Source organism: Paramisgurnus dabryanus, chromosome 7, assembly GCF_030506205.2.
Source record: "Paramisgurnus dabryanus chromosome 7, PD_genome_1.1, whole genome shotgun sequence".
NCBI classification, from domain to species: Eukaryota; Metazoa; Chordata; class Actinopteri; order Cypriniformes; family Cobitidae; genus Paramisgurnus; species Paramisgurnus dabryanus.
In genome coordinates this window covers 19007177-19020527 of record NC_133343.1, presented here as the reverse complement: position 1 = coordinate 19020527, position 13351 = coordinate 19007177, and the positions used below count along the sequence as shown (strand labels likewise).

The following is a 13351-nucleotide window of genomic DNA, read 5'->3' as shown; positions in this document are numbered from 1 at the left end:
AATGAGATATATTGAAAGGCATACATTTATTTTGAATTGTAGTCATTCTAGCTCACTGGTAATAGACTAGGACGAGCTAAAAGAGCAGCTTTACAAAGACAAGGATCTGGGTAGCAGGGCTAGATGAGACTGCTAGTTTCCCCACTGCTGTATGATAAATCATTAATGATCACAACCAGTACCTGATCTATTCAAATCAACGCATTGTTTTTCCAACTGACTTTATATGCAGGCCAGCTATAGATGGAAGGATGAGGTGTGTCTGTAACTACTCACATAATAATCACATCTACTTCATGTTGTTTTTTATTCCCATTCAAAAAGTACACCCTTAGCCTCGCTAAAAAGTGCATATTAATACCTCAAAGGTAAATATTGTTATCAAATGGATATATCTACCAAAATGGTAAATGGGTCATTCTATGAAAATGGTGGCTTTCCTGTCCCGGCCCCAACCACCAGGAAAAAACACTTAAAATTGTCAGATAATGACACAAAATATATGTTTTTTTAAATTAAAGTGTTTTATTATTAATAAAACATATGTAAGACAGTTATATTGCAAACCATTTTTTATATATATTGTAGAACACGGTCAGTACCATGAAATTGGCTTGTCCCTCGGGTCAGGAGCTGTGGTTTAGTGACATATTTTGAGTTAAAAAATATATTATTCTTCCCCTTTAAATGTCATAATACAAAGGGAAGTAGTACAGTTTACTTAAAAAACTAAAACATCAACTAAATATTATATATAATTTACAGGGAATACCTGTCCCTCAATTTCATGTCACTGCTGTTACAATTTATAAAAACCACCACTTTGAAAAAATCAACATTCTTGCTAAATTCTTCCTGGGTCAAACATTCATTGTAGGCATGGCTGTTTTGAAAAGCACATGGTGAGTGTGCACTCTTTCCTCATCTTTTATCAATTTGATAAATAATTTGATAATTTCATGCGAGGACTTAAGATGTGTCACTGGTGTTCCACAGTTTAACTAGTAAGGGGAAAGGAAATATTATTAATATAATTTTTCAAATTGCATGAATTATTTACAATTTAAGAAGTGTGGTTTGAGCTACTGTGGCCGCAATCTTAGATATGCCATTGTGTCTGCAGATTTGTCACTGGTGTTATCGTCACTGGTGTTACTGTTGCTGCTTTCATAAGTAAGCATTTTAAGGATATCATCATTCAAATTCGATCACTCAACCTCAATTATTTCTAATGTTACAACAAAAAACACAATGGTAGAAATAGAAAAAGGTCACACAATAGATCTTTACGCAAATTAAATAGTCAAAATACATTTTGGGAAGCCTGAATCGTCATCTAAAATATAGGTAACATCCGTGACAAAAAAGCAGCACAAGCATTTTTTAATGTAATGTGGTAAAATATAAAAATACATTAGGCTGTCACTTAAGTTGATTTATAATGTTAAGAGGTTAACTATTATCTGACTATAAGTTTTGGTATAAAAAAATTACATTTTTAAAAAGTTGTCTGTTCAAAAAGCCACTATTTTCACAGAATGACCCAAATATTTAAATCTTTATAAAAGGTACCGCCCCCAGTGACAGCTTTTGTACCATTTTTTTTATCTGAGAGTGTAATGTTTCTAAATAATCTTGAATTCTTAAAAAAAAACTGTATGTAAAAACTGTATTTAAACTTAATTGTGGATATGTTGACTTGAATGACAGGCCATTAAGGTGTCTTAGATACATGCCTGGCAGATTTAAAGAATTAAAACCCTTATCCACACTCATGGATGAAAGGAGTAAGGAGAGGAGAGAGAAAACAAGCCTAAAAGCTTCCATCACCTCGGTAAAATCATGGGAACCAGTGCACAGTGTGTCAGCATCTCTAAACACCAGAGAATGAACAGGCTGACAAAATTGCTCTGACAGCTCAGTCACATGTAACATCTCAGTCTTCTTTCATCAGGGAATGCCCATGGATATGAAGGTGCAGGATATCCAGACTTTCCAGATTATTCACAGTGTGTACAGCAGTGACACACAGTGCTGTATTGATCAATCCAGACATAGTATCTCTTCTTTAGTAAAGCGTCTTGTGTTGTTTGTGTCACTTAAGGTTCTCGCGCTGTATGTATTGATTGGAACAACTCAAAACAAGCTATTGCCACGAAAATGCCGATTTACAAAAGAGCAAGCAGGCTTTAGTAATAGAAGCAATTATTAGTTCCTTTTCCCTATGGCCCCAGTCTTTGGACTTTAGCAATGCTTGGATATGTCATTTTGACATTACTAATGCTGCAATATTATTGGATCACTCTGTCAAAGTCGTTTAAAGTTGCCTTATTTTAAATAAAACATCTTTGATACAGCATATCAAGCCTAAATTTCTTTCAGTACTAAATAAAAGTGTTCTTCACAGCGATACCATAGAACAACAATTTTTGGCTCCCCCAAAAAACCATTAAGTCAAAAACATTTCTTTCTTTACTTGTATGGTGTTATATTCACCTACAAAAAACCTTTTGTAAAACAAAAAGGTTCAGGTCAAAATGCTTTATGGAACCATTCAACCATCAAAAATGATTCTTCTATGCCACCCTTATTTTAAAGCATAGACTCTAAAGGTTCACACTGTGAGGTTACTGTTCTTGCTACACCTACAATTCAAGCTTTAGTAGGTTTTATGAATCTGTTTTTCTACCCATGACCTATCAATGGTTTAGTTTTATAACCTTCTACCCTCTAAACAAAATTTCAGTCCCGAGAAAATCTGAGCCATGTCCATGTAAATTCCATTGTCTGCGATCAAATGCAAAAGTACATCTGTAGGCAAGGAAGTAAAAGCTAAAGCATAGACTCTAGGGAGCGACCCCTAAACAAGACAGTTTTTCATGACATGCTCGCTGGGGTTTGGAAAGGGATTTCGGCAGACACCATCAGCTCCAGACATGGCCTCTAGGGGCCTTCAAGGACACTCTGTTGCCTAGAAATGGGAACGAAAGTGGCAGGGTAAACAGTCCTGCCACTTTAAAAAATATGAAGTGGGAGAAATTCAAGCTATTTCAACCATTCTGTCTCAGAGTATGCGTGTATGTGATAAGAGGGAGCATTCAGCTGAAATATACCCTAGTGAGATTGCCGGTCTCATGAGATTTTTTTGTTTTCTTTATGCAAACATCAGTGCTCACGAAGCAAAGCCATCCTCCAAATATCAGGTAATGAAGAGATATCATGATTTATTCCTGAATCCTCCACTGAGAAGTCTAAGCTTGGAAACCTGGTGTGTGTCAGGTAGTCAGGTAGTTAGGTTACACTTTTGTTGTCCTGTTGCCTATTAAAAATACATGGATATATGATAGTAGCGTCCTGAGACAGGCCTACTACACACATACAGAAATGCAGTGAAATGAGAGTCTTCATTTAAAAATATACATTTGTTGTATAAGTATTTGATGCAAAAAATTTAATTACAATTTTAATTTTACAATGTATAGACATTTACAAATACTGATAGGTGTTTTTATGACTGAATCAAAGTCCAAAACTTAACCATCAACAAAGACGTTAATTCTCTATTTTAAGGCTTTATTGTGGTAAGTTTGCTCTGTAAAATCTTCTCAAAGCTGACAATGATACAATACAGCAAGGTTGTAATTGTAAATGAATCCCAGAGGAGTTAAATTATAAGAATCTGGTTGGTGAATCTATAGAGATTGCCTCCACATAAGTGCAAAAGGACAAGGGTTGATCATTTTAAAGCAACAAACCTGTTTGTCTGTCAACATACTATAAGAGTTCATTTTGTATGCCCTCAATTTTCATTACAGACTGTTCACTGTCAAAACACTAAATCAGCAGTCTTCAATTAGCTACGGGCAAATCTGAAGCCGACATGCAAACAGTTTGTCCTTTCCTGTTATATTTACATTGTGCCTTTTGTTAAAGCCTTTCACCACACTGTAATAGACAGCGCCAACTTTGCAGCTGCTGGTTAAATCCTATTGCTCAAACCTGGTCTGTCTCTACACACCTGAAATCAGGGTCTACAATGTCCATACAGGAAGTCAAAGACATGGATCATATCAGGTTACATGTACATTGGGGATATGCTGGACTTATTTGAGATTTAGTTAAGGGACAGTACACGCAAAAGCTTAACTAAGCCAATCACATGTGCTTTCAATTTTTCTATGGCACGACATGTTTAAATAACGTCAGGGCTCATTTGAGAGCTGTCTGAGAGATCCATTGTGGTCTTCTGTATGATCCTGTTTTGTTTGGTCACATCCAGTTACAGCAGAGATTTTAATTAGTTACTTGGACTGTACCCCCATTGCCAAATTGTACAAACAGAATTTGAACGTGTAAATATTCAATGACAGTACTTCATAATATCATTAAAAATACTCATGACTGTTTTCTAGAGCATTCGAGAGATTTCTGTTTTGTTCCATCTATGTCAGATTGCGGAGTCTTAATCCTATTAGCAGACACTCACTACTAAGAGGTTTACCAGGGATCCTTTGTCATATTGCCTCTTGCTTGATTCTTTTCATACACCTTGACCTCGGTTATAAACCTCACCACTCCTTGCTTTTGTGCAAAATTTTATCGCAGATGTCACTTAGATCCTGAAGAGAAAGACGTGGTTATAATCCTGACCTTCGAGTGTCACTTGTATGGATTGTTTTTGAAAGACTATAGCGCTAAAAATGGTGGTGGATCAGCTAGAGGACGTGGTTCAGAGATGGGTGAGGAAACGTTTTTTCTACAGCCTATAATAAATACATTGGCATAAACTGTATTTGTGCTTTATTGCTAACTTTTGAAGACCTAACATTTATTCAGTGTAAATCCCAGTTTTCTTGTTTTCTCTCATTACACTTTTAGGAAAAAATGGTCAAAAAATGGTTCCCTTTTAAAAGCCCCTAAGATGTATTTGGTACATTTGGTACAAAATGTACTTTTGAGGTACTAATATGAACTCTTTAGGTGCAAAGGTGTACATTTTAAAAGGATACAACAACAGGGGCAGATAGGGAAAATTTTTGACCTTTTATTTGACAGTGTACACACAGATAAACTATAATAAACTAATTTTGATTTGTATCATAGAAATGTTACTTTATTATAATATTACATAAATTCTATAATGTGTTAGCATAATAAAACAGATTTCATGACTTTAATGTAAGTTATTAGCTATAGATTCTAACGAAGTCACCAATATGACTTTAAAGATTTTTGGTTTATTATTTTGTCTATTGTTTTGTTAACAAAAATACAGGAATTAAAATAAATCTTTCTATGTTTTTAGAGAACAACTAAAGAAAATGACTTTACACAAGATGATCGTGAGCTTTTCCTAAATGCAAGTTTTACCTCCATTGCTCAAGGTAACAGTGGTCAACTGCTCGACTTCATAAAGCAGGAGGTAAATCAGGTAAATTATCCAATTGCTTATAAAACTCATTTTATATGACACAGGTATTAAATTCTCACTTTTTAAACAGGCATTCTCTGATTAAAATCATGATATGTATGCCATGATACATATATTAAAATCCTGCAAACAGGGTGGGACTTTAAAATCTCTCATCTCTGGCTCATTTTTGGGACATCAGTTCACTGGGATTTTCAGAACGTGATGGACTGCTATTCCTGCAAAACCACAACTTTGTTATTCTTCAAAACTGGGTGGCCTCTTGACCTATTGGGTGTAATGTTGTGGAGAACCAGTCAGATTTCTTGCTTCACTGGAAGTCCTTTCAAGAGAAGCTTTCATATATTGATTTAAGTCTACAGCGTTTTACTAGGAGGACTTTTACCAAATATATTAGGATATTGACCAAATATTGTTTTTTAGTGTTTTGCAGCTAAAGAAAGTCAAATTTGTTATAAACAATGAAAAGCCTAAAGTGAGATTTGTGAAAGTGGGGCATTTTAATCACTGACTAATAACCATTTTATTACCATTACAGTGAAATTATTGAACCTAAACATAAGGGCCTGATAAAAAATGCACATTTACAAGAAAAGATGTCTGATGCACTTAGAGTGTTTTGCATCTGAACTGAATATAAATAAAGTATATGAGCAAAAAGTGTGTGTTTTATAAAAAGTTAATAGATTTTTAAAAAAAAAATTTTTTTTATACGTTTCAGCACATAGTGAGGTCTATGGCCAGCAGCCTATTGCCTTCACTGGTAAAGGATGTGCTGAAAAAAAATGGCAGTTCTGCTCATTCTCAGGCTATCCTCAATGAACTTGTGCTGGTAAGTTAGACGATGCTTAATTTAATATGTTTCTTAAATACTACTGAAAGACAATATCATAATATCATATAACAACTACAGTAAGTTTCCTTTTTTGCAGCTCTGCAATGTTGAAGAACTTCTCGACATTTTACTCCCGCAAGTGGATGACATTGATCCAGATGCTATTGCAGACACAATCACTGTTCTCATGCCTCTCATTCAGTCAGGTAATGTGGAAAATAACCTCAGAAAGCATCACCATTTTCACCAATTTCTATAGCTCATTAGCATTAGCTGTGTAAAGATTATGAGTTTGAAATCCATTGAACACATTCAGATAAAATCTATACTTTGTATGCACTGTCAATGTAAATTTAAAAGAGCGACCTAATATAAAACTACCAATGAAAACACTTCAAGTAATAAAATAACAACAGATTTCAGTATCCTATCTGTTTGTTCCCTATCAGTGCTGTTAAGAATGGAGTCAAAGGCATCTGGACTGGCTTTGGCCCTGGATTCTCTGCAGAAACAGATTTCAAAGCTGCCTGTACCATACTCACACAAACAGGAACAGGAAGATGAGCATGGGCTCTGCCGATGCTGCAGTGCAGCACTGACCTTTGTACAACCCTTCGTGCAGGAAGCCAAGAATCAAGACTTAAACTTAGACTTGCCCACCAACCAAGACTCAAAACTAAGAGCTACTCTTCTAAAGTTGTATGAATTTTACCAACATACCAGTCTATACCAATGCAAACAGCAATAAGCTCGTTTAGGATGTTTAGGTCTCCTGTCATACCACATTTAACTGTCTGTAGATTGTATCGTAACCAGTATCAGGGCTTCAAGTTTCTGATTTTTACCATATTGTTTAGCTGCATGGCGAATCTAAGGGAACCTCTTCTTCAAGCCCAGCTGGACAGGGAGGTGAATACTGTGGAAAATTCGACGCTGTGGAAGTTTGCCACAGAAATAATGGTACTAATATCATTCAAATCAACTTTTAGGTTTGAGCATTTTGAAAATGAAATAATCTGGTTTGTATTTTGGCACTTTTCATTATAGGCAATCCTTGCGATGATCCAAGAGCCCCTACCAAAACTCTTATTCTACCGGCCATTCACAGAGAAGGAAGATGGTATTACACTGGAAAGGAGCGGTTGTCAACAGAAGGAATCAAAAGCATGTATTGCTTACTTGCTATTTGTCCAGCTTATTGCTGTGGAAGTGTTTCCTGCAGTGTATAGGTAAGTTGCAGTTATATCTCTTACCATGGTCTCTCATAAAACATCACACCATGTGTTTACCAGACTAAAAGACAGTGTTAACTGTTGAGACCACAAATCTCTTGAGCTTTCAAAAGCAGTTGAAAGCAGCAGTTCTTTTTTACCCAAATGTTTACATATTTACTTTAAACAATAAGGCTTAACTGTCCAGTCAAAGTTATTTTACATTTACACTTATTTATGTAGCAGATGCTTTTATCCATTGTGACTTACAACAGTATATCAACATGATTACAACACAGAAGATAAAGGTTATATATAAATTTAAAAAAATTGAACGATAAAGTCAATTTTTTTATTTTACCATTTTATTCCAGCCCTGTTTTCATCCTTCAATGTAATATGGAATACATCAGTCTTCTGTTAAGTAGGTATGTAAATATACTTCTTAAATTAAAATGGCAACTATATTATGATATGTTATTAAGTACACTCCTGCTTTTTTCATTCCAGGAAGGATGAATCATGGATTTTGAAAGGCTTGGTAAGTGGAATTTATCAAAAAAATTTGTAATGAGTCATTAAGTAGTCATTTACTAACTTATACAATAACCAGTAGTCATTTACTAGAACATGTCTGTTCATTTTTTCAGGACTTGAATGTAAAAAGTTTGGAGGGATTAACAGACAGTAGCCTCCCAGTGGAGCTCTTACAACTTAAATGTTTTCATGAGGTTCCACAGGTATGCAAGTCTATTTACAAAAACTAGCAGTATTAATTAATAAATATTTTAGGTGTGACTGTTAAAACGCTGATTAAACACTTTGTTTACTTTAATAACAGTTTCATGTTATAAAATAACTTCTATTGCTTGTTTACCATTACAGAGCTTGGTTAAAATCATGACTGACTGTCCTATCCAGCACCTAGTAAGTAGAGATAGGCCACAGCTTACATTTTCAAGTAAAGCTGATCCATGAACAGCAAGATTTTTGGGTTGTGTTTATTTCCTCTCTTCCGTCTAGAAAATAAAGAGCCTCCTAGTGTTCCAGCTCTTCATCGAGAAACTTGATGGTGAAGCCAAGCACAAGTTTTTCAGGTATGGCATTTACACTAGAAGTGGTAAAAAAAAGTTGTCCCAGAACAAGAACGTGTATTGTTCAATATTTTAAGACAACTTTTATGAAAGGTTTTGATCCACTAGTATATGTGGTTTTATTTAAGGCATGAACGAAACCCATCCAGCATGTTAAATTAAGCATAAAAAAAGTAATGAACCATTCCCTACAGCATATTTATTAGTTGTTTTTCATTTGTACACTATAAGACGCGTCATGAAAACTAGTCATCATGCAGGAGTAGAAAGTATCATCATCAAAAACATCAAGAAACACATGGAGCTGTTAAGAAAGGTGCTTGTCTTACACTCATAAATTATACACTTAACATTTTTCTTAGTAACATAATGAATAATAATAAACATTGTGTATTTTATTTTCATTTGCTTTTGAAGACAGGTAACAAGGACGGCTGGTTTGAGGGGACACGGTTCATCTCGCTGCTGAAAGATGCTATCGCTCTCCCACAGGGCCATGAAACTGACTTGCTACATGAAATGGACAGGTGGTCAGGCCCTGTATTTTTACTAAAACCTCTTAAAAAAAGAAAGGTTACTACATACTCAGTACTGATACACAGTTGGCATAATGCATCTTGATGGATCTAATTATCTTTCATATCAACAAATCATTGACATGTATCGTAACCCGAGAGCAGGCTCCACATATGGCAGCTGTCTGTTTTTTTAAATGTTAGATCTCCTACTAACTAGATACAATCCATCCCTAACCATCACTTATTTATGAATGTAGTCCAGGTTTACTGTCACAATCCCTCAATACGGAGCAGATGGTTAGCAGTCCAATATTTTGAGGCAGATCCTGTGTCATTTCTGAAATGATACTAAACCTGAGTGATTGGCATACCTCATTTGGATAACCTGTTCCTGATAAATAAATTAGGCTTTTGGTTGCGCGTAAAAAAATAAGCCACAATGTTTGTTTCAAGCATTTTTTTTTTTTTATTGTTTGTTTCTATAAATCATCTTTATTTTTTTTAAGGGTTATGGAGTCACTGAATATTTTAAGATATTTGTTACTACTGGAAAGAAAGAGTTGTGTAAGATTTTCATACTTAATATTAGCATGGCTTTATTATTATTATCATCACGTTTTATACTAGGCCTCATATATGACCTTATTGTTTTCAGACTGGAATATGGACAGACTTGTGCGACACCGCAGACAGTTATACAAAGTTACTACGAGTGTGTCTTAAAATGTCAAAATCATACTATGGAACAGAGTTAAAAAATTTAAGAGAAAATAAGAGAATAAAGGCCAAAGGTAACACATACTCATTCTCTATAAACAATATTGCTGATCTCTTTCTGTTAAATCTTTTATGTATTTTGTTTATTATAGGGTTATAAAAAGCCTACACAGGAATAAATAATGCTTGTATGCTTGATGCTTTTAGTAACATCTTTATTTCCTACAGAATTTAAAGAGGCCTTTGGGAACCGAAAAGTCCAGAGCATGATTGTAAATACTGAGAAGCTTGGCAGCATGCCACGTGATGCACAAGATAAGGTTAGATTATTATTATTGCTAATAATCTGAATACATACAAATTTTTAATGAGCTACAACACAATTTATTTCCATTGTAGGTTTTACAGTGCGCCCTGGTCACATATGACTTAATGGAGAGCCTTGTGGTCCATATAGAGGAGATCATAGAGGGGAATCAAGAATGAATAAAGTGGCACAATTACTCCTTTCTAAACTTGAACACTCTATTTATTTATGTTCTCTGAAGCATGACATTTTTTAAATGATAGCAAAAATCCACATATGCTATAATTTTAGTATAGTTTTAAACGCTTTTCAACACAACAAATTGTTTATAGTAATTTTGCTTTTGTGATGTATGAACCAAATTGAAAGTAGATTCAAAGTGGTTCATAGCCTCTAAATGAATGTCAAATAAATGTTCCATGCTGATGGTTTGCCACAAATTGTTGAAAAGCCTACTTTAAGATGACACTGACATCTTCTGGTAAAAAGAAGTACTGCAATTAAAAACTTGAACAGAAAATACAACAACTGCTCGGAACAGCAGAATATTAACACAGCTGCAGGTTTTCAAGCATTTTCCAAACAGGACTATGATCAATTATGTGATCACAAGCCAAAACCATCTGATCTCTCAAATTCTCCACATGGGGTTTACTTGTAGCCTGAAATGAAAGGGGATATTAAACTTTTTACAGGTGTAATTCTAATAAATTTGTCTGAATTAGGTAAACATTCTGCTACAGCAAACATAGTCATTGATGTAAAGTTGAAGTGAACATTAAAAGTGCTTCTAGACAGCTTTCCATAACAAATAAACAAATTACTGGAAAGTGACAATGATCAGAAAAACATCACTAAATTAATTAAAACAAACCATTAAAACTTACTTTAGCAATGACCAGCATTCCCTTTACTACATCAGTAGTACTATGCACAGGTAAGACTCTAAGGTTACATCCAAGAAATCTGTTGCAAAAATTAAAATAATAATTTAAACCACATTTATTACACTCAGGGTTCTCCAACCCTGCTCCTGATGAGCTACCGTCCTGCAGATTTTAGCTCCAACCAGTCCACACGAAAACCCAGTATCAGGGCATTGAAACCGAACATTTTTGAAAACCCTTGGCAGGGCGAGGATTTTAAGAAACAATTGTTTGCAGTGTTGTCGTGTAGACAGTAAAACCGGGGTCTTTGCCTTGCGACGGAACCGGTAATAACTTTTTGCCAAGGTTGCTTTACATTTTGAGTTATTTTGCTGCCTTCTCTTGACAGTGCTTGATAGCGCATCTTTGCTTTCTCATGTGGACGGAGATTTCTTTTAAACCGAGTATATGTGGACGGGATTTTTTTGGAGAAAAAACTCAGGTTATAAAAATACCCATGTGGACTAGGCCTGAAGTCTGCAGGATGGTAGCTCACCAGGAGCAGGGTTGGTGACACCTAAATATTAGGGTTAATCACGATATACAATATAAACGTTTGTGTTTGCATAATATATTTGTGTGTTTATTGTGTGTAATTATTGTGTATATATAAATATATAAATCTTTTGACAGTCATACTAAATATATAAAGACATGATACAACAGTAAAGTCTGTTATTAAGTTAATATTATTAATGATTCATTTAAAAAAAATATTGAATAGCATCTTGGAGTTTCATCTGATAGTATTTTTGTATCATTTCTGCTTATCTAATCACGCCTCTGTGACCCTGCCTGTGAAAACGGGGCTAAAGTATCAAACTTTAATTCTGAGACATTGACCATCAGAACCAGATTTTAATCATTAACTGCACTATGATTTTAATCTTTGACATGACCTAACTCAGTCAATATTAAAGACATTAAGGCTATGTTTTCACAGAATGTATATTATGTAGTGATTTTATAAAAAAAATATAAAATACATTAGCTGGGTCACATTTAAGATGAAATTGAAATTGTGGTTATAATCGTACCTGTTCTGCACCGATAACAAAATCTCCCACTCCCTTTTCTCGTAGACTGGGGCTTGCAGCAGCAGAAAACTATTTCTGTGAACCTGTGTAAACTTTTCAATTCTCTCAAACAGCTCCGCATTATCAGAATTTGCAGGAAACTCGTCAGGTGTGACAAGCAAAAATGCTGTGCCTGTGCGACAGAAAATGTATATTTTAATAAAACGTAGTTCTTTGGCAAATGCAAAAATCCTCGAGTTACCACACTTTTACTACAATAAAACCATGGTTAATTTTCGTAAGGGTTAGGTGATATTAGGCTACATAACTTGATATAAAGATTGCCGAATTTGACTGATTGAAAAATTGATCTACATCTACCTGACATGGGAAATACAAAAGAAGAGGGCAGAATGCTGTCCGAGCGACGAATTATGTGCTTATGTGCCAACAGAATCTGCGAGGGCTCATCGCACTGCAAAGACAACGCCAAACAACGAGTCACATAAATAAGATAATATGACGAGATACAATCGATTTCATCAATCGGCCCAAGGCAAAACCAACAACCTGAGGTGATGTGCTGATTATAACAGTAGTTTTCCAAGAGTTGCTGATATCTCGTGCCATTTCATGTTAGCTTACTTAATAATCTGAAATATTAACATATCCCCCCCGTGAAAATGAAGTTTAACCTGAGAAACCTTACATTACAGCAGAAGGTTGTACAAATAGTGTAGCCGGAAGTATGGTGTTTGCGCGGTTTTTGCAAAGCCCCTTTACGGATATGGAAGGCGGTTCAAGCAAAAACGTGTGAAACTAACGTGTTAAAGCCGAAAGTATACTAGCAGTGGTGGCTGGTGCTAACCAGGGATGTGCACATGAATTTTGAGGGGCAGTTGCTCTGACCTGCAAAAAGCCCCCCCCCCCCCAAAAAAAACCTCACGGGCTATATGAAGGACTGAGAAATAAAATATATACACAAATAAGTTAAACTCAATCCCCTTAACTACTACTAATGATAACACAGAAAAACATGACTTGATAAAAATCCCTACATCAATATCAATATCCTATCAAGTAACTGATTTTAATTACTGAAAATGTGTTTGTCTGAAAAATTATGGACATATGCATCTCGGACGGCTTAGAGGTGAGTAAATCATGGGTTTAATATAATTTTTGGCTGAACTATCCCTTCATCCATTTTGAATAAAATAATAAATGTGATGCATTACTTTCATCATTCATTCTTCTTGCTAAAAATGTAAGAAACTAACTATCAGCAGACATGTA

General features: G+C 35.1%; 2 protein-coding genes across 2 annotated transcripts; one reads left to right on the top strand and one right to left on the bottom strand.

Annotated features, from left to right (window-relative positions):
* The first annotated feature begins 6154 nt into the window (after nucleotides 1-6154).
* glmnb (glomulin, FKBP associated protein b) lies at nucleotides 6155-10344 on the top strand. The gene is made up of 16 exons (XM_065264686.2): nucleotides 6155-6263; nucleotides 6364-6472; nucleotides 6716-6970; nucleotides 7105-7226; nucleotides 7314-7495; nucleotides 7852-7905; nucleotides 7988-8018; nucleotides 8128-8217; nucleotides 8363-8404; nucleotides 8501-8574; nucleotides 8803-8887; nucleotides 8989-9098; nucleotides 9596-9653; nucleotides 9745-9880; nucleotides 10035-10126; nucleotides 10206-10344. Exons 1-16 carry the CDS (start codon nucleotides 6168-6170, stop codon nucleotides 10290-10292), a joined length of 1623 nt encoding a protein of 540 aa, XP_065120758.2. The 5' UTR covers nucleotides 6155-6167; the 3' UTR covers nucleotides 10293-10344.
* LOC135746210 (protein SPO16 homolog) lies at nucleotides 10330-12885 on the bottom strand. The gene is made up of 5 exons (XM_065264780.2): nucleotides 12626-12885; nucleotides 12437-12530; nucleotides 12077-12248; nucleotides 11001-11079; nucleotides 10330-10775 (listed from the first exon to the last, which is right to left on the bottom strand). The coding sequence occupies exons 1-5, from the start codon at nucleotides 12683-12685 to the stop codon at nucleotides 10662-10664; spliced, it is 519 nt and encodes a 172-aa protein (XP_065120852.2). The 5' UTR covers nucleotides 12686-12885; the 3' UTR covers nucleotides 10330-10661.
* Nucleotides 12886-13351: the final 466 nt, after the last annotated feature.

Coding starts and splice junctions, on each gene's coding strand:
- glmnb (XM_065264686.2), top strand. CDS start 6,168: ATGGCCAGCAGCCTATTGCCTTCACTGGTAAAGGATGTGCTGAAAAAA. Junction 6,971..7,104: donor TACTCTTCTAAAGTTGTATG/AATTTTACCAAC, acceptor TCAAGTTTCTGA/TTTTTACCATATTGTTTAGC. Junction 8,405..8,500: donor ACTGTCCTATCCAGCACCTA/GTAAGTAGAGAT, acceptor TCTTCCGTCTAG/AAAATAAAGAGCCTCCTAGT.
- LOC135746210 (XM_065264780.2), bottom strand. CDS start 12,685: ATGGCACGAGATATCAGCAACTCTTGGAAAACTACTGTTATAATCAGC. Junction 12,249..12,436: donor TTTTGTATTTCCCATGTCAG/GTAGATGTAGAT, acceptor TCTGTCGCACAG/GCACAGCATTTTTGCTTGTC. Junction 11,080..12,076: donor TTGTTATCGGTGCAGAACAG/GTACGATTATAA, acceptor TTTTTGCAACAG/ATTTCTTGGATGTAACCTTA.